Source organism: Oryza sativa, chromosome 3 (assembly GCF_034140825.1).
Source record: "Oryza sativa Japonica Group chromosome 3, ASM3414082v1".
Taxonomy (NCBI): Eukaryota; Viridiplantae; Streptophyta; class Magnoliopsida; order Poales; family Poaceae; genus Oryza; species Oryza sativa.
The window spans coordinates 11,249-30,912 of record NC_089037.1 but is presented as its reverse complement, the minus strand read 5'-3'; the positions used below and the strand labels follow the sequence as shown (position 1 = coordinate 30,912).

Below are 19,664 nucleotides of genomic sequence, written 5' to 3'. Positions count from 1 at the left end.
TAAAAATGACTCACTCGGTGGTGGTGGTATTGATGGTTTTTACTAACGTGGCGTCCACATGACAGCCGTTATTAAAGAAAAGGATGCCACGTTAGAGAAAATAACTATCGAAATAGTAAGGGAGGAGTGTTATGTCGGTTTTGGGGTTGAGGATACAAATATTTAGGGAGTCCAATTGGACCTTTTCCTCAACAAAACTTTGTAATCAAATCCAAGACCAACCCAGTCCAGGCTCCAGCCCAGCATCCCGTCGACTCGATGATATACCAGCAAAAGGGGCAAGTGTGAGCAGGCGGCGGCGGAGCCATGCCGATGCCGTCGCGGGCGCGGCGCAGGTCCAAATCCCGGTGGCCTCTCGGCGAGCCCCCTCCCGGCCTCTTCCCCGCTAGGGACGACCTCCTCCGCCTGCTCGCCGTCGTCTCCATCGCCGCCGCAGCAGCCGCTGCCTGCAGCCTTCTCAACCGCCGCCCCAAACCCTTGTGCGACAGCGGCGGCGCCGCCTATACCCACCATGGTGACTCACTCACTCACTGCTTTCTCGATCTCTCGCGCGTATTCCGTTTCTTTTCCTTTGGCTAGCTGTAGCTGATTATACTAATAATACGCAGATTCATGCCAACCATGCCCTCCCCATGGACGATGCGTAGACGGAAACCTGGAGTGCGTCCAGGGATTCAACAAATATGGCAACCTGTGCATAGAGGATGGGCTGGTCAGCCAAACTGCTACCAAGATTGTACTGCCCCTTTGCTTGCTCTCTTGTTCCTTTCCCTCTCATTTTGCTATGCATACCTTCCTTTTACTGCTTCTCCACATATCTCTATATAGTCACAGTTGCTAGAGCGGAGGATCTGCGATCAATATGCCCGTGCTTTATGTGGCCAACCTGCCAAAATCTTGGTCTGTTTTCGTTTTACTGCTCCCCATCCTCATCTTCTTCATTACGACTATGTCCCCCCCCCCTGCTTTCCATGCCCTCATCCTCGTGTACTTCTGTTGCCTCGCTTTCAGTTCCAAGAGCTCGATATCTTAAACATGGCTGATGAGCTGTTATCCAAGGGTTTTGTTGGCCTAAGTCAGGATGGAGCTAAGGTTGCAAAAATTAAGGTTCTGGACAGTGCGCGGGCCTTCTTTGAGAAAACATTCAGCTCCGACGGGTATGCTTCACCACTACTTCTCCCCCTATCTCTGACTATATGTACGCTCTCTTTACGTATGTGCTGTTTCCCCTTTCTTGTTTAGAGTCGAAGAGTTTAAATGTCCAGACCTGGTTGCCGAGCTTTATAGGCCCCTGACCTGTCAAATTCGGCAATGGATCTCAAGAAATATCATGTCTGTGACAGCCTTTGGTGTCCTGGTACGTCTATAGCATTACCATCTTAGTCATGCAGTTTGCTTAAAGGCAGTTCAATTGATTATTGTACCCAAGTTTTCAGCACTGCTCTGGATTCTTTGGACTATTTACAAGAGACAAGCATTATCAAAGAGGGCCGAACAAATATATGCTCAGGTATGAAATTCCTCTCTCTCTCTCTCTCTCTCACTCACACACACACACACACACAATTCTTCCAGTTCTTTATCCCATGACGAAGGGTTATTTGCTGCTAATTTGCATAAAACGACGAAGTCTGATTAACCGTATAGTAAACGTTGTTCTTGCTGTAAGCTATAGCTGTTATTGTTTTTTGTTGGCAAAATTTGATTGGAGTTACTGCAGTACTAGCATTCACTTTTCTGGCGCAATTCACTAGTACGTCAGCAGTTCCACCATCTCTTTCACCTTTTCCAAGCATGAGGGAGGTGGTGGCTGTGGGGAAAGGTGGATACTTTCCTTTGTCCAAAAAACAGTAGTAAATCATTTGTTTGTTGCATTTTAATTTTTCCATAACTTCTTTGGACCTTCTTGTATTTGTCTTTTGCCTGTTCTCATACAATAGGTGTGTGAGGTCCTTGAAGATAATGCCATAGATGCAAAGATTGGCAACTCTGAATGTGAGCCTTGGGTGGTCACGTCTTGGCTGCGAGATCATCTGCTAGTCCCACAAGAGAGAAGGAATGCTTTCCTTTGGAAGAAGGTAATTACTTTGCAGTATATTCCACTCAATACATAGATTTTGACCTGTATTGATTAGCATTACCCAAATTCGAATTCTTAAAGGAAAGTTCCATGGAGCTACAATTTTTCTGTACATGTTTTATATTAGTAGATGAAAGTACGTCATATTTTCGAGCATCTGAAGCAATAATTCAAACATTTAAAATGTTTAGAAGCAACGTTTAAACAATGGGGCACAATAAAATTCAATAAATTTGGTTTCTTTGGATAACCGATTAGGTTACTGTGTAGTATTTGAGAAGACACTTGTACGCGTTACATTTTATTTTTTGATGGCGACAAGTTAAATTTCACATTTTTAGTCCTAGGTGTTCATCATTACCTACACAGCTTTTTCTTCGGTTGCTCCCATGGTATTTTGTTCTTTGACCACCGTCGCTGTTGGTTCAGTACACGTAATTTTCAGTTAAAAATGCTGTTGAGGGAATGGCTCAAGCAGCGCAACGTTGCAGCTTTATTTCTGAGTAGAAAGTTGACATGAGTCTCATCTTTAACTTATCAAAACTTGACTACTAAAAGGAAGCGTTGAGTGGGCATTAATCTTCTCATGATCATGTTTGCATTGAAAGATTAGTGTCTAGTACTAGTTTCTTGATGATGTGGAGTTTATGAAAACTATCCCTAGTGTCTTGGGTTGGAACTGGCCTTATATGGCACTAGAAGTATCTTGGGAAAAGGAGAAACACACTGCCCCTAATTTATTGACAAGTGCATTGTCCTAGGCTCAATATATGTACTAGTATATGGGCATAATAGAGAAGTAAAAAAATTGCCTCAGCAAGTCGTAGCCTCATTGGTCTAACCTTGTAATTTATATAGCTCTGCTGCTGAAAATTTGTCATTTCACTCTCCATTGTTGGTAAACTAATTTCCCTTTCTCTGTTGTATTGTGGCATAGGTGGAAGAACTAATACTGGAAGATTCTCGCATAGATCAATACCCGAAAGTGGTCAAGGGAGAGTCGAAAGTTGTTTATGAGTGGCAAGGTACAAACATGGCTCCTGCTTTATTAGTTCCACCAACTAATAAAGCAGAGAAGTATTGACCTGTTTGACAGATAATGTGGTGCTATTTTTATTTCGTCGAGTATGCTATCTTATTAGATGTTGTTTTGTGGTTATATACTTATATTGGTGTGTTTGCTTGCAGCGAGCGGCTCGCTCAGTGGAAAGAAAAAGGTTAAGAAGATGCAAGGTGTAGCAGCAGGCAAGTCAAGAGCCGATGGTGCAGCTGGCGGCGCCATAAAACTTGCTGAAGAACTGGATGCAGGCTAGCTAGAGCTGCCATGCGTTATGTATGTACAAATGTTTCTCAAGCTACTAGGAGAGTATATATCATGATGTATGCTTGGAATGTACTAAATTAATTGAGTTAATGGAGTACGTGGTGTATATGTATATGAATGGTCACTGGAAGATGCTACTGACAGAGCAGTCGTCGTGAACGCGCCAGATGGTCTCGCCGAGGAGATTGGCGACGGAGAGGACGGTGAGCTGGGGGAAGGTCCGGTGGTGAAGCACGGGGACGGTGTTGGTGACGATCACCTCCTGGAAGAGGCCGCTGGAGAGCCTGTCGACGGCGGGCGGGCTGAGCACGGCGTGGGTGCTGCAGGCGTAGACGGCCCTGGCGCCCTCCCTGTGCAGCAGCTCCGCTCCCTGGGACACCGTCCCCGCAGTGTCGATCATGTCGTCCACCATCACCGCCACCTTCCCCCTGACGTCGCCGATGAGGTGCACCACCTCCGACTGGTTGTGCCCCTGCCGCCGCTTGTCCACGATGGCCAGCGGCGCGTCCGACAGCTTCTTGGCGAAGGTGCGGGCCCGGGCGACGCCACCCACGTCCGGGGACACCACCACCACCTCGTCGGGGCAGATGGTCTTGCTGGCCAGGTAGTCCAGGATCACCGGCTGCCCGTACACATGGTCCACGGGGATGTCGAAGTAGCCGATGGACTGCCCCGAGTGGAGGTCGCAGGCCAGCACGCGGTGGGCGCCGGCCTCCGTGATGAGGTTGGCCACCAGCTTGGCGGCGATCGACTCCCGGCCGCCGCGCATCTTGCGGTCGGCGCGGGCGTACCCGAAGTAGGGCACGACGGCGGTGATGGTCTTGGCGGAGGCGCGGCGGCATGCGTCGATCATGATGAGGAGCTCCATCAGGTTCTCGTTTGCCGGCGGGCAGGTGGGCTGCACCAGGAACACGTCGCACCCACGCACGCTCTCCTGCAGCTGCACGTACAGCTCCCCGTCCGCGAACCGCTTGATCTTCACCCTCCCCAGCTCCATCCCCAGGTAGCACGCCACCTCCTGCGCCAGCCTCGGGTTCGCCGTGCCGGAGAAGATGCGCAGCCGACCACCGCTAGAGCTCGCCTGCGCCTGCGATAGCGCTGGCACCGGGACCACGTCCGAGTACTGCCTGCCGCCGTAGGCCCCAGCCCCAGCCCCAGCCCCAACTGGAAGCAACAATCCCCTCTTTGACCTGCTGCTGCCACTGCTACTGCTGGTGGTGCCATGGCCGGCAAGCGAGCACGGCGCCGAAATCTTGACGAAGAAGGCCATGGCCAACCACCGACGTATCCTCTCCACACAGCAGCATCTCGGTCGGATAAGAATCTATTATATTATTAAAGAAATAGAAAAATGAGCTTCCACGTTCGTTCGCATGGCCTAGAAATTCTCACATTAATCGGAGAAAAAGAAAAAGCAGAATCCATATAGAAATACAATTAGGAAATAACTGAAATTCGGAATTAAAAAATAAAAAATATTAGAAGAGGAGACTAGAGTCAATATAGAAATACAATTAGGAAATAGTTGAAATTCGGAATTAAAAAATAAAGAATATTAGAAGAGGAGACTAGAGTCCATATAGAAATACAATTAGGAAATAACTGAAATTCTGAATTAAAAAAAAGGAATATTAAAAGATGAGACTAGAGTTCATATAGAAATACAATTAGGAAATACCTGAAATTCAGAATTAAAAATAAGAAATATTAGAAGTAGAGTATAGAGTCCATATAGAAATGCAATTAGGAAATAATATAAATTTGTAATTAAAAATAAGAAATATTAGAAGTAGAGTATAGAGTTCATATAGAAATACAATTAGGAAATAATATAAATTTGTAATTAAAAATAAGAAATATTAGAAGTAGAGTATAGAGTTCATATAGGAATTTAAAACTAACTAAAATTTGGAATAAACATAATAAAATTAAAAGTAGAGTTTAGAGTCCGTATAAAAATATAATTTACAAGTAACTAAAATTTGAAATTAAGAAAAACATGGGAAGAAGAGTTTAAAGTCAATATAGGAATACAAATATAGGAATACAATTTAGAAGTAACTAAAATTCAAAATTAAAAATTAAAGAATATTGAAAGATGAGTTTAGATTCCACATAGAAATACAATTAGAAATAATAAAAATTCAGAAATAAAATAAATAATATTGAAAGAAGAGTATAGAGTTTATATAGAAATACAATTTACAGAAAATTCGGAATTAAAAAAAAAGAAATATTAAAAGACGAGTCTAGAGTCTATATAGGAATATATATAATTTACAACTAACTAAAATTTGATATTAAAAATAATTAATAACTAACACATATATAAAATATAATATGAATATTACACATTAGTAGTTTTTGTAAAGTTATTGCAAAATTTAAAATTATGTTGTCATTTCAATATATTTGAATAATATAATGAGAAAACATATATACTATTATATGAGAGAAAATATAATGATGCTAGCCGCGCAATCTGCGCGGGCCACCATGCTAGTTAACATAAAGACGATGAGAACATCCACTGCGCTTGAGGCCGGCCCACCAAGCTTCTGCCTCGCATATATTGATCTTTTGTCATTTTTCTTTTAGAAAAAAGAGAAACTCATAACTATTTTGTTATCACGCATGAAACGAGACACGCACCTTTTGTCACTATCATTTTTTTGCTTATGCTTATACTTATCAGCCTTGAATTTCAACTTTAAATTTAGAGTTGATTTTGAAGGTTTTTTATTGAAGTTTATTTTTCAGCATTTGCTTTTAGATCACTAAAAACACGCATATAAAAATTCTATTCACATATTATTTTTCGTTTGCAAATATGCTGTTTGATGGCACCCATATGTAAAATGACTTTCCTCCAAATCTACTACATTCTTTCCCAAAATAATTGCAATTCTAGATTGTTTAGCATATATTAAGGTTTAAGAAGAAAGACTAAGGTGTCCCTAATTAAATGTGTATAGGTAATAAAATGGTTGAAGGTAGAATTTTTTTTTAATAATGGATTAAACCGGCTTCTATATCTGTTGAAGGTAGAATAGGAAGAAATTCAAATCAAAAGTGATTAATGGGATAGTTAATTAGTACTCTATTGTTGGGAAAAATTTGAATCCTAAAAATATAATTATTATGGGACGGAGGTAGTACGATATATGCATTAGCATTTCCTTTCCTAGCCACATATACAGGGATTATCCCATGAAAACCATCGAATAGATGAAGACTAGACTAAAATTTTCCTAAATTCATTAAAAAAAGTACAAGAGACAAGTATATATAGGAATGAACTACATTTCTAACAAATCACAAGTCCAAACTCATTTGCATTTGGGAGGAAAAAAATTAAGATGGCCAAACATCGTCGCTTCTTGTTGTAATGGTTAGGAGATGGGGCCGGTGGCGTGTCACGCCACTGGAGACGAAGAAGGGCAGGGCAGGATATCCGCGCCGGATTTGAGGAAGAGTGATAGTATGGCGCCAAGGTGTGACGGAGTATCGGATAGGGAGGCATGCGACAGTCGCATGGGACGAGATTCGGGAGCTGCACGAATCTTGGAACAATCTCGACCGTTCAAAAGTGAATGATATTTTCTTAGAAAATAAATCAGCGGGCTGATGAATATAGACAGCCGCTATATATATACATGAACCGCATAAGGAAATGCACAAACAACACTTGCTTTCCAGCTGCGCTTCTAACAAAAGAAAACAAGAACATATTACTGATGCAACGAAAAGAACTCAGCCATCTCTCTTCCGCGTATACCAGGATTCAGTGAACCCAGAAAGGACTCAGCACTCCAAAAGGGAAAGTACTAGTCACTATTCGTGCAACTGCGCGGAGAAATGCTCACCCATTTTAGTTGCATAAGTGTAGAAATATTGCTACTGTGTATACACACTTATACTGAGGATATACAACAAATATACTGTCTATGTACATGTTGACTTAATCTTTCTATCTTCTACGTACAAGTACATACCTACCTAAGGATCATCAAAAATTGTCAGCTGTGTCTTGTACATGGTTCTGTGATCTGATCTGATCATCCCATTTTGCCATTCAAGAAAAGCGGTGCTAGCTAGCTACCATCTCATGATCTGTTACAACGTGTCTGAATTTGTTGTTCCTTCCTGTCTGATTTCCTGAATTCTTTGCCGTAGCCTTCTCCTGTGGTCGTGTATTTTCCACAACCCATGGCAAAGCACAACGGTAGAGTATATGCCGTGGGTGATCATAGGTGCAAGAATATTATCTGTCTGCCATAATAAATAGAGCAACATAATAATTTAATTATTTGTTTCTATTATTGATCGACCCGTGAAGTTCAATACACATGGGACATGGGATGAAGAGGTTATACCTGGATCCACTCAAAGCCAAGGTAGAAAGCCAAGATTCCTTCAAGAAGAGGGGAATATATCTTCCTCATTTGCCGCCTTTCATACCATGCTGAAAAATCCAAAGCTGGAGAGTTCAGTAATATATCTCTGTAGTGATGAGCATATGACTGCTACTAGTACGATTTTGCTACTGCGACTGCACTAGCTAGAACAAGACTATATATACACCTGCAAATAGTTTCTTGAGATTCTCTCGCCCAGTATTTGAACGCATTGCTGGTGTCACCACATAAGTAGGATCTGCAATCATACAAATATATCACAACATGTATATATATATGTCACACTTGGTTTCAAGAATCAATGCCACTTCCTTCCAAACAGAAAAGCATGCAAATTAGAGTCACCTTTCGGGGCAGTAGCCACATAATAGAGTGATCCTGTGAGAGCCGCAGTGATGGCTGCTGCAAACGTTTGAGCAAATGGAACAAATGGAGGCACCATGCCACTCTACACATATCAATCAGCACAGTTAAGATCAGCGCAAATATCCCAAATTCAGGACTCCATTTCCATCGAACTGAAAGCAGTAGAATTCATACCAGGGATGCAATCCCTCGAGCGTCTTTCATGAGCTCTGTGCCTCTCAGAAAAATATCAGCCAACGCACCCTACAATTTCAGTTATATTCGCTCTACAACGTGAGAATAAGGAAAAGAAAACGCATGCCAATTACTGCACAGATCATTACTGTAGTACCATTTACAATTACAAGCCATGTAGGTAAGGTAAGTAATCTGTAATAGGACTTCGAAAGAAATCTAATTAAGCAGAAATAGATAATGGACATGAAGCAAATACCTGGACAGCGACACGATAGAATAGCTCCTCTCCAATTGAGCTAGCAGTTACAATAAGAATGAACTGCAAAATTTAAGATACAATTTTAAATCAGGTTCTTCATCAAGCAGTGGTCCATAAGCTAACATCTTAGGAGAATTTAGCTTGGCAAAAGTAGAGAACACTGAAATGTTCAAGAAATCCATATAGTAAACTAAAAAGCATAAGGAAATTAGGCAATTATTAGCTACATTTGGGATAATTTTCTGGTACAGTTGGGTGGCTAGATAATGAACATGTAAACCGTACTTAGATTTTTCCTATTATTTGATTAGGGGGTTTTATTCCAAACTTTTAGTTATGGCTGGATCATGTTGACAAGGCTCTTAATTTGTAATACGAGCTTCCGTTATGCCTAAACTGTTTGAGACAGACTCTGTCTCGATTCAAACCATTGTAATCTAGGACTGATAATTTCTGGTCCTTGAGAGTTGAGTACTGAGAGAGAGGCTCATTTTGACCTTGCTTTTAAATCGTGCTTTCGTGTTTGGAGTAGTACTTTAAGGGACATGAGATGGGGGTGAGAAGCATTCTAGAGCTATTAAATATATCCTCTTTGGAGTCCAGCAGTTAAAGTAATTGCAACTGTATTAATTTTAGTGAAATTAAAACAGCATGATCGACCGCACACAGCCTAAAATAATGATGTGAAAAATGCATTTGGTTCTTAGAATAATTTGGAGTGAATATTAGAAGTAGTGTTGGTATGAGGGAAAAGAAAGAGAGATTGAATGAAAAGAACACACCTGCCATGGTGACATGCCATAGAAGAAGCTGCGAAGCTCCTCATCCTCGACATCCCTGATGGCGCGAGCATGAGGTGAATATTTGACAACTTCATCCTGCAGGCAGAGATTAATCAAATCGAAGAGAAGAGAGCAAGTAATTAGTAAATATTTATATATAAATACGTACGTCGAGGATAAAGAGCAAAGCCATAATCGGCGGAGCTGCATATCCGAGTCCCTCAACAAGCGCAGAGAGAGATGGATGGAAGCCCCCTGTGCAGTCTATTCCGGCCATCTGGCATATGAATCTCCCAGTAAGTGCCATGGCGGCATAAATCCCTGCACCCATCAGATTATTATTCTATTATTACTTAATTGTTGCATAGTAGCATCGATTATTACTAAAATGGAATTAATTTAAATACTAAAAGTAGATGAAATAACAGGAGTCGTTAGTACCAATGCCATAGCTGAGCCTGACAACCGCTCCCAGCCTCTCCCACATGGCCAGCTCCGCGTCCCGGGCTGCGAAGCCCCCGCCTCCTCCGCCTCCGCCGGTGACGACGGGGGCGGCAGGTGGGGCAGCGACCTCCACGACTCTGGGGCCATCTGCAGCCAAGCGGCCGCTCCTCCGTTGGTCGCCGCCTCGGCCCTCAGCTGCCGCTCGGATCCATCTGCGAACTCGGGGGGCGAAGCCGATGGAACAGTGGGTGTAGCTGAGCCTGAGCCTGAGCTTGCACGTGTTTGTGACTGTGGAAGAGGAGGAGGAGGAGGAGGCCGCCGCAAAAGGGGCCAGCTCCATTAATTCACAAGATCCCTGGCTGCCTTTTCAATCTCTCTCTCTCTCTCGATCTCGATTCTACAGCAGCAGGAGGAGAGAGTGCCAAGCGGATCAAAGAGGGGCAAGAGGAGAGACAAATTAAAGCAGAGCCAAGAGGAGAGACAACTAAACTAGGAGGACGGAAGATCGATTTTTGTTTTAATACTCCTACTCCTACTCCTATTAGAAGTATACTCTGTCTATCTTGTTGTCCTACGCTAGTAGAAATGTACTCCTAGCATAGGAGGAGGAGGAGACTCATGCGCCATTTGATTTTGATTAATGGGTTTCCGCCATTAGTTTTCTAGTGGCCGCCGGTTTTGCTCTGCAACTCTCCCCTTCTCTTTCTCTTCCCTCGGTTTACTAGACTTATATTTCTCTACTCTACCCACCATTGGATGCTGGATTTCTTTTACTAGTAATCCATTTTTTTATATAAAAAAAATTAGAAGCAGAAGCAGCCAGCAGCTAGCGAAGGTGTATTTGTCTAGCTGAGCTGATGAGGAGAGAGGCCGGGAGGCAATTGCATGGACTGGCTGGCTAGTGGACGGTTGCGGGACGAAAGCGGCGTGGCGCGAGGCGACTGGGCGCCCACGGATGGCAGGGATTTCCACGCCCAATCACCGCTTGCCGCGTCAACCAGTTGATAAGAAATACGGATCACGCGCAGATTTCATCCTTCCCTCCATCAACACCCTTCGTTGCGCGTGCTATTGTTAATTTTGTTATTTTACACCATTAAACTATTTTATTGCTTCACTTAACATTTATTTTTTTTCTCATTTTACATCTTCATACATGTCCAACTGTTTTAGAACCCTATGGACCTTTTTTTTTCTCATTTTACATATTGAACTATTGAAAATCAAACACGTAACCCCTTAAAGGTATTTCTCTTTTTTCTCTCCCTCTATAAGTACTCCATATGCCCTAAAATATAAGAGATTTTGACCGGATTGATCTGCTTTGTAAAGAATTCCTTATATTTTGGGATGGGGGCTGTATCATTTTGCAATGAAATTTGGTAGGATTGATATATACAGTATAACTTGCCTCTCAACTTTGTTTATAATTTTTCTAATCACCGTTTACTAGATTGGAAGCTCTGAGACTGATTTACTTTGAGGTTTGAAATTTCAAGCATTTAGTCATGAAAAAATTTGAAAATATTTTGGAATGATAATGGTGTCATCTATGGCTCTACAAAATTTTAGCTTAAATACTACTCGTATAAAGAGAAACAAAGAAAAAGAAATACAAAAGTTTAGTTTAGGGGTAAAATGATAAAAAAATAGTTTAGTGGGTTAAGCGAACCAATGAAATAGTTTTGGGAGTAAAATGAAGTTGTTTCATTTGGTTATGCTAAGCTGCTCATCTTCAATAACTGCTGCTTTGCTTAATTTCGCTTAAGTCAGTTTTCTAATAAACTTTTTATGCTTCTATTTTTATTTAAAAAGCATTTATACTCCCTAACAACACATGCCAAGATAAAATAATAACATTATCATTTATTTTATGTTTCTCACATCACATATAGTATATTGAGTAAAATAATAAAACACTATATAGTTGAAGTGAAGGCCAAGGGCCTAAGGACATGCTATATTTGACAGGTAAAAAGTTCAATTTGGGTTTCTCATGTAAGGGTTGAGTTCGAATCATGCCCCTCAACCGTAAAATAGAGTACAACGCATCTCCTAAAATCAGTGCAAATAATATCCCAAGGTAGTATATATGGAGGACGGTTTTAGCTAACATGGCGCCTACGAGGCACTATAAGCTTGAATAATGTATCTGACTATATATTTGTATTTATTTTTACTGATGACTTAATTCAAATGATAAAATTTTGGCATGTTAAACAAAAAGTAAAAAAAACAAAGATGTACAACATCTGTTGTTTTAGGTCAAAAATATAATAACCAATTCAAAGACAAAGAAATAATATAGAGAAACTATCACCACATTTACTTTGGAGGCCTAGAAAATAACCACATTAATCAGAGAAAATAGAAAAATATATTACAATGTTAGACCGTGTTAGTCCATATTATAATAATGTAGGCTCTCCAATCTCTACTATTATAAAAATTGAATATGTTTTTATCGGTACTTTGGTACGTCATCCGTGTATAAGTTGTTTTTAAGTTCGTTCGCTTTTGGAAATACATATACGTATTTGAGTTGGGTTTTAAATTCGTTCACTTTTAGAAATTTCTTTAAGAAATACAGAAGGAGTCGTATAAGAAATTTCTTTAAAAAAATTTGCATGCTAACTTGAGATGATCGAACTCCTAATTGCAGTTCATGATTTTCTAGAAAAATATATATCCAAGTGAATTCTTATATTGAATTTCACCTTAACTAAACTGTATAACAATAATAATATTAAAATAACCTTCACCCGTTACAACGCACGAGCATTTTTTCTAGTATAATTCTATAAGAATACCACAATTTATTATAGATACAGAAACAATAATTATATATCAAATACAACTATATTGTCAATAATACAATGTCAAATCCGAGCCCTGTTCGATCATCGTATCAAATCTACAGTATGATCTAAAAGAAGTGTGCATGGCCACTTCATCCTCCCTTATCCATGTGGCAGTTGAGCAATTCTCCTTGAAGCTTGAATTTCATCCACTCTATCATCATCACGGGAGAAAACACTACATATGTGTGCCGACATGCATAGCATGGTGCAGATGGATTGAGGCGGTGATAGCGGTGGCATTGGGCGACATCGAAGAAGGTGGTGACCACAAGTGAGCTCGAGGGCAGTGGCATTCAGTGAGATCGAGGGGGATGGCAATCACAAATGAGCTCAAGAGCAACAATAACAGCAGTGGTGGAGGCAGCGTGGGGGCTGGGGGGGTCTTTAGACCCCCCTATCCTCTAATGAATCATTAGAGCCCCCATTAAGACCCCCCCTAAAATTTAAATCCAAATATCTTGAAGGGGGCTAAAATAAATTTTGTCTAAGATTGTTAGAAGGCCCAAAAGACTGAGGAGCCCCCACTATAATTTTATCTTGACTCCGCCACTGCAACAGCGATGGCGTCAGGTGAGATCGAGGGATACGACGACCACAAGTAATCTCTAGGGCAGCAACAATGGTGACATTAGGCAATATTGAGGCATGCTAGTTATTAACTTATTACTACACAGCAAAATCTAGATTGACAAAATGTGTCATTAATTATTATCTACATGATAGTTTCAAAATTTAGGACAACATTAAAGAGCAAAAACAATTAGAAATTCCCAACCATGAAAATTAACTTTTTAAAACCAATTTTTCAACAAAATAGAGTGTCGGAACATGAAAATTAAAATGAAATTTCTAGAAGTTATTTACTAAGGTATGACAGAAATTGTCTTGGTCCTAAACATAAAGTAAGCACTAGACGAAATCAAAATTTCGCAAAACATGACATAAATTGTCTCCTCCTTTTATTTGGATTATTCAAAATAAGATCTTCGAAATAGCGACGCTCTTGCTCATCAAAATAGCGACGACGGTATATTTCTGTAAATCTCCTCCAAACCAGTATTTTCTTGTGAATTTGGTCGAAAAAACATATATTTTCATTTTTTTCTAAAAAAAATTAATTAAGCCCTAAAATTTAAATACGATATCGATGCATATGTGCCATGCACGTTCCTTGTGCGCGCATGATCCCTTGGCCTTTTTACAGGCACTGCACATATGGCGATGGGATGAATTACACCAGAAGCAAAGAATAAGGTATAGCTAGCGATGCATATATTCCGTGGTCCACGTACACACGAAACAGACAGCTGTAGTATATATATCTTATAAATAAGAAAAGCAAAAGGAGACGGTGGATCGATGCATGAATGGAAGAAAGGAATTATTGGAAGAGAGGGTTAGGATCGAGCGGAGGCTGTGCTTACGTAAACGAAGCTAGCTGTACGTGGTTCTTCTGTGATGATCTGATTAAGCATCGAGATCAGCTCAGCTGCAGTGTAGCACAACGTACATACTCATCTAAGTGCAGTATTAGGCTATTATTAGCTATACCTAGCCTGGGCGCGCGTGTTCGATCCGATTCCGATCGATCCGAAGCGAGCGATGGCCCTCAACTATGTGGGCTTGGCGGCCATCAACCTGGTGGCTGCGCTGCTCTCCATCCCTGTCATCGCCGCCGGTATCTGGCTCTCCGCACAGGTGGACAGCGCCTGCGTCCAACTGCTCCAGTGGCCGCTGATCGGCCTCGGCGTCGCCGTCCTCGCCGTCGGTCTCGCCGGCTTCGTCGCCGCCTTCTGGCGCCTGCCCTGGCTTCTCCTCGCCTACTTGGTCGGCATGCTCCTCCTCGTGGTGGCGCTCGCCTGCCTCGCTGTCTTCGTCTTCGTCGTCACCGGCGGCGCGTCGTCGGGTGGTCACACCGTGCCCAGCCGGGCCTTCCTCGAGTACGAGCTCGACGATTTCTCGGGCAGCTGGCTACGCGGCCGCGTGGACGAGCCTGCAGGCAGATGGGAGCAGATCAAGACGTGCCTGGCCGCCACGCCCATCTGCTCCGACGTCAACCAGACATACGCCACGGCGCAGGATTTCTTCTCCGCCTCCTGGCTCACCCCGCTGCAGTCCGGGTGCTGCAAGCCTCCCACCAGGTGTGGCTACACCTTCGTCACCCCGATCTCGTGGATTAGCCCCATCAGCGCCGCCGCCGACCCGGATTGCGGCGCCTGGAGCAACGACCCTTCTCAGCTCTGCTACTCCTGCTCCTCCTGCAAGGCTGGCCTTCTCCACAACCTCAGCAGGGAGTGGCGCCGAGCTGATCTCATCCTCCTCGTCGCCACCGTCGCGCTCCTCGCCGTCTACGCATTCGCCTGCTACGCCTTCCGTACCGCCAAGACCGACGACCTCTTCCGCCGCTACAGGCAGGGCTACACGTAACGTAGCTCGATCGTGCATATATATACTGGAGTACTAGTGCTTTAAGTAATTTCCAACTCTCATCCTTTTTACTTTGATTTTACATGCGTTTTCGTTTGGAAATCTTTTTTTGTTCTGTCAACACTTATTTAAAGATAATTTAATTCAATTGTTGACGCTACATTTTTGCAAACCAAAAAATGCATATGCTACCTTTAGAATGACGATTAGATTTTTGCAAACAGACAAACAGATTTTAGGCAGCCATCCACCCCGCCTGCACTTCAAGGCATATGAAAATACATGATTTTTACATACGGCTATTGGCCCTGTCTGCGAAAATCACTTTCGCAAAGCAACCTCTACATTTTCGTAGGCACTAGTACCTGCGACAAAAATCTCAGTGAAAAATAATCCCCCGCCTCCGGCTGGATCTGAGAGGGAGAGGGAGGAGGGCTGCGCCGGCGTCACCCTCCCTTCTCCAGTCAGATCTAGGACGGAGAGGGAGGGGAGGGGAGCCATGCCTCCGCCGTCTACCCGAGGACCACGCTGCCGCCTCCACCCAAGGACAGCAGCGCCTCCACCCAAGGACAGTGTCGTGCCGTCGTCGGCTTCCCTGCTCCGTCCAAATCTGGGAGGGAGGGGAGGGGAGTGCCGCCTCCACTGTCGCCTGTGATGGCCACCGCTGACGGCTCCCCTCCTCTGTTCGGATCTAGGAAGTATGGAGAGAGGGACGGAGGGGAGTAGTGTGGTTAGGCAGTGAAGGGTGAGGTGAAGGGAAGGAGAGGTGGGTGGAGGGTGAGTGAGGACTTAGCCGGCTGGATGCCCAATTTTATGAGGCCAATTACCTTTTTATAGGTGTACGACTTTATATATCGCCTGCGAAAATCAATTTTTACAGATAGACTTCTTAATAGCCACTCTAGACTTAGCTCCAGCCATATAGGTTAGTGCCCTTTTCTTTTCTTCCATATATGTATCCATAATGTCCTCCCTAAATTTGCATAAATATGAATTTATTATTCAGAAATTAATATATGGACTCATCAACTAGTCAAATTTCAGAAGTTCAAAACCAGTAAACAAATAATAGATGAACTGAAATTACCAAATATATATGATGCGCTTGACGGCGGCGCGTATGGAGGCATGCAATCTAGATATGAGCGGGTGGAGGGCTTCCGTCGGCGGAGCTAGAGCGAAATAGAGGGTGGTGCCACTTGCTTAATTTACTCTATTTTAGATCGAGTTTAAACTGATACGGGTGTCTAAGTTTGTATCGAGGGGGGTGCATACATGGTGAAAATAGATGATGTATAGCAAAAAAAAAATTCCGCCCCTGCTTCCGTGAAGGTAGTGGGCGTGCCTACTACTGCGGCGGCTTTTGTTGTTTTCTATCGCAGCTCTCCTCTTCCTAGACATCAGAATGACTACATTCTTCTCTTAATCGAGAGGGTAGATACATGTAGGGACCAAGATGGCAGATTTTTTTCTGACGGCCTTGGAATGTTTTATCACTTCATTTTTATTTCATTTAGAGCCCGGAAAATTCAAAATTTGCAAGTGATTAAGATCAGTAGTTCCTTATAGAAAATTATTGACTCTAGAGATAATATGGACAAGACAAAATTGTTTAAAGCACGAATTTGATGGTCAGAGTATGAATTGTTTGAAGCACGAATTTAATGGCCAGAGTATTTCTTTTTTTTTAAAGAGCATGAATACCAACTGTAGCAAGTTCGTTTTAGGCAAAGACGTCAAAACTATAGGGCAAAGCAAAAATAACAACACAGAATGAATTAACCAGTAATTATACACCAGTCACCGCATCACCACGGCATTTCTAGCTAGCAAGTGATGTGAGAATTTTTTTTTAAAAAGATGAACATAGCGAATTAAAAACTACTCAAGATACATGCTTGCCGTCCAAAGCAACATATAGATAAAATGTAGCAGAATACACTACAATCAAAAAACAAAAAAAATATCATCATCTTGGGTTGGCCATCTAGATATATGGATCATGTCAGTTAGAAGCGTCGCATCGATCCCTTTGCTTTCGGTTATGTATGCTGAATCCTCCTCGTATCCTATGTCAATTGTCATGTGCTCAATCAACTAAGGAGCTGCGGCTGCACGACCCTTCACTGCAAGCAAACAACCAACACCATGTTAAAAACATCTCTCGAGCGTTTGCGAACATGACACAAGCTCCAAGCGAAGACTCATACCAGGGCTAACAATCTTTATCCTCTTAGTTATAGCTCTAACACAAGTGACTGCTGATGCTGCTCCTGCCGATTTAGGCATCAAGAAAGAAAGCATATGTTAGGAAAAATAGGATGATAACGCTGCAGCCTGCAGGATATTATTAGTGTTAGCCCTGAACCTTGTGAATTGATATCCTCCGTGGGATCTTCTGCCATTGCCTTCATAGGATCTGCTACACCCTCCAATCTGTATTCATTCAGATGCACACGGCAGAACCACTTAGCATCTGTAGTTTCACCAGGGACATACATCACACGACAACAAAAGGCAGCATTATCACATACCTTTGAACTTCAGCATTGGTGGGAGGGTTGAGGCAATGAACGCCTTCAGAGTCAAGATCAAGGTCAACTAGAAGCTCAGAGAATGAAAAATCGCCATCAAATATGTCTAGGTTTGTGAAGTCGATGTCAAAATCATCTTGCTTCTCGACATCAGAGGAGGTAGAGGCTTCTTCGCAAATCGCTTCATTTGAACATGGCCTATCATCACAAGTACCAAAATCCAGCTTCCCTTTGACATGCTCCCTTTTGGATGATTTGTGGGAGCTTGGTTTCAAGGGGGAGCTGACATGGTAACTTCTCTCAACAGCATAATATGCAGCACCTTTGAGAGGACTGACGATAAGAGTCTTGGAAGAAACCATTGAGCATTGAGAAGAAGCAACCTCCTGTTGGGTATGAGCATTAGCAACCACGGAGGATGATGCCCTTTCTGTTTGATAAGCAACGATGGGATTGTTTTGTTGAGGTGTGCATGGAGAAGAATGGACTTGAGGTTGGAGAGGATTGAATAAGCTTTTTGCAACAGATGAGCCTTGCACAGGGAGCTTAGCCATGGCTGAATGTCGTTCTGAGTTATCAAGCGACAATTGAGAGGCCACAGTTTTACCTGGGATTAGATTGGAACGTGGTAAGCAAGCAATATTTGCAATGTTACAGCAGGAATCAAGAGCCTATTGCTAATTCTTGTCCAAACCTTGTTAAGATGATACTTACCTTTTGGATGCGAGCTGATAGTTGGCGCGATGCAGGTTTTCTTGGACTTTGCAGCAGACTTTGTAGTCGCCGCCTTCCTCTTCTTGGCAGGGAACGAGATAGGCGCTGCGGCTGGCGCCTGAGCTGGTGTGGACATGGCGTTGGCCTCTGATGTGCTGGAGTTGTGGACAACAACTGAGGAGGATGTCTGCGTGTAGCGTATGATTGGCGAAGCATACCCAGCAACAGCACCAGCACCAGCAGGGACGGCTGCAGCAACACAACAAGCATATATACTACTCTATTAGGCAACAATTGAACGGTATTCTCCTTACTCCTAGCACTGGCAGATGTCGGGGAGCGCGGCAAGACAAATCGTCGAGCAGGTGGGGTGCAGAGCAAACCTGGAGGTGATGAGGCGGCGAAGAACTGCGTGGGTGAGGAGGGCGCCGGCGCGGGGGGAGGAGGATGATGGGGGTAGTATGCCGAGACGAGGTTGTGCATTGCGTGCATTGCAGAGTCGACGGCGAGGCGGGCCTCCTTGAGGGCGACGTAGTCGTGGAGGATGTCGGAGAGGGGGAGGAGGCCCTTGGGGGGGACGGGGGCGGCCTTGGTGAAGAGGTGGGCGGCGTCGGTTCGGAAGGCGGCGAGGGAGGCGGAGAAGCCGTTGTCGGCGAGGTAGCGCTCGACAAGGAAGGCGACCTGGGCGGGGGTGACCGCCTTCTTCTTGGCCTTGCTGCTGCTGCTGCTGCTGTTGTTGGAGGCGGAGGTGGGGGGAGAGGTGTTCCTGGGCGGCGGCGGCGCCATGTCAAGGCAGGCAGATGCAGATCTCCCCTCTTCTCTGCTCCTCTTTCTCTCCTAGAAGCAGATGCGATCTAGGCTACTCCAGCTCAGGAATGGATTTCACTTCATTTCATAGATTTCTGCGCGGGATGCAGTTAGCAACAAAGAGGGAGAGTGCGCGCGAATTGAATCAATCGGTGGGTTTTGGCGCGCCTCCTTACCTTATTCGTTTTGCCGCTCGCGCCCCCCCGCGCGCGCGGCACGGCCGGGCCTTTGACATTCGCACGCGGGCCGCGGCCACGTGGGTGCCACTTTTACACTCTAGCCCCTTTAGAAGATATATTCTACAAATGAGCTCTTTGGGCAACAAATCTATAGGAAAAATCTATACTATTTTAAAAGAAGGCGGCAGATAATCTACTACTTCCTCCGTTTCACAATGTAAATATTAGATTTATTAACATCAATATGAATATGAGAAATGTTAGAATGACTTACATTGTGAAACAAGGGAGT

At 43.4% G+C, this 19,664-nt stretch overlaps 5 protein-coding genes across 6 annotated transcripts; 2 read left to right on the top strand and 3 right to left on the bottom strand.

The window, feature by feature from the left end:
• The first annotated feature begins 241 nt into the window (after nucleotides 1–241).
• Nucleotides 242–3,516, top strand: LOC9266989 (uncharacterized). Of its 2 annotated transcripts, none has more exons than XR_010740112.1 (9): nucleotides 242–514; nucleotides 609–736; nucleotides 829–900; nucleotides 1,012–1,157; nucleotides 1,243–1,357; nucleotides 1,437–1,510; nucleotides 1,941–2,078; nucleotides 3,018–3,105; nucleotides 3,269–3,516. XR_010740112.1 is itself a non-coding variant. In XM_015772413.3 (9 exons), exons 1-9 carry the CDS (start codon nucleotides 307–309, stop codon nucleotides 3,391–3,393), a joined length of 1,101 nt encoding a protein of 366 aa, XP_015627899.1. In that variant the 5' UTR covers nucleotides 242–306; the 3' UTR covers nucleotides 3,394–3,516. The 2 variants fall into 2 exon arrangements, 1 of the variants encoding a protein (XP_015627899.1); XM_015772413.3 differs by having other exon boundaries at nucleotides 1,430–1,510.
• Nucleotides 3,336–4,674, bottom strand: LOC107276220 (ribose-phosphate pyrophosphokinase 1). Its single transcript, XM_015772412.3, has one exon. The coding sequence runs from the start codon at nucleotides 4,672–4,674 to the stop codon at nucleotides 3,526–3,528; it is 1,149 nt and encodes a 382-aa protein (XP_015627898.1). The 3' UTR covers nucleotides 3,336–3,525.
• Nucleotides 4,675–7,251: 2,577 nt separating this feature from the next.
• On the bottom strand, nucleotides 7,252–10,341 carry LOC107275868 (uncharacterized). The gene is made up of 9 exons (XM_015777729.3): nucleotides 9,848–10,341; nucleotides 9,576–9,727; nucleotides 9,407–9,502; nucleotides 8,622–8,684; nucleotides 8,363–8,431; nucleotides 8,168–8,270; nucleotides 7,989–8,060; nucleotides 7,781–7,869; nucleotides 7,252–7,676 (listed from the first exon to the last, which is right to left on the bottom strand). The coding sequence occupies exons 1-9, from the start codon at nucleotides 10,188–10,190 to the stop codon at nucleotides 7,521–7,523; spliced, it is 1,143 nt and encodes a 380-aa protein (XP_015633215.1). The 5' UTR covers nucleotides 10,191–10,341; the 3' UTR covers nucleotides 7,252–7,520.
• Nucleotides 10,342–13,805: 3,464 nt separating this feature from the next.
• Nucleotides 13,806–15,298, top strand: LOC107278015 (protein TORNADO 2). The gene has a single exon (XM_015773899.3). The coding sequence runs from the start codon at nucleotides 14,314–14,316 to the stop codon at nucleotides 15,136–15,138; it is 825 nt and encodes a 274-aa protein (XP_015629385.1). The 5' UTR covers nucleotides 13,806–14,313; the 3' UTR covers nucleotides 15,139–15,298.
• A 1,601-nt stretch (nucleotides 15,299–16,899) lies between these two features.
• On the bottom strand, nucleotides 16,900–19,340 carry LOC107277519 (uncharacterized). The gene is made up of 6 exons (XM_015774253.3): nucleotides 18,770–19,340; nucleotides 18,387–18,635; nucleotides 17,673–18,279; nucleotides 17,507–17,574; nucleotides 17,349–17,411; nucleotides 16,900–17,264 (listed from the first exon to the last, which is right to left on the bottom strand). Exons 1-6 carry the CDS (start codon nucleotides 19,170–19,172, stop codon nucleotides 17,236–17,238), a joined length of 1,419 nt encoding a protein of 472 aa, XP_015629739.1. The 5' UTR covers nucleotides 19,173–19,340; the 3' UTR covers nucleotides 16,900–17,235.
• Between the last annotated feature and the right edge of the window lie 324 nt (nucleotides 19,341–19,664).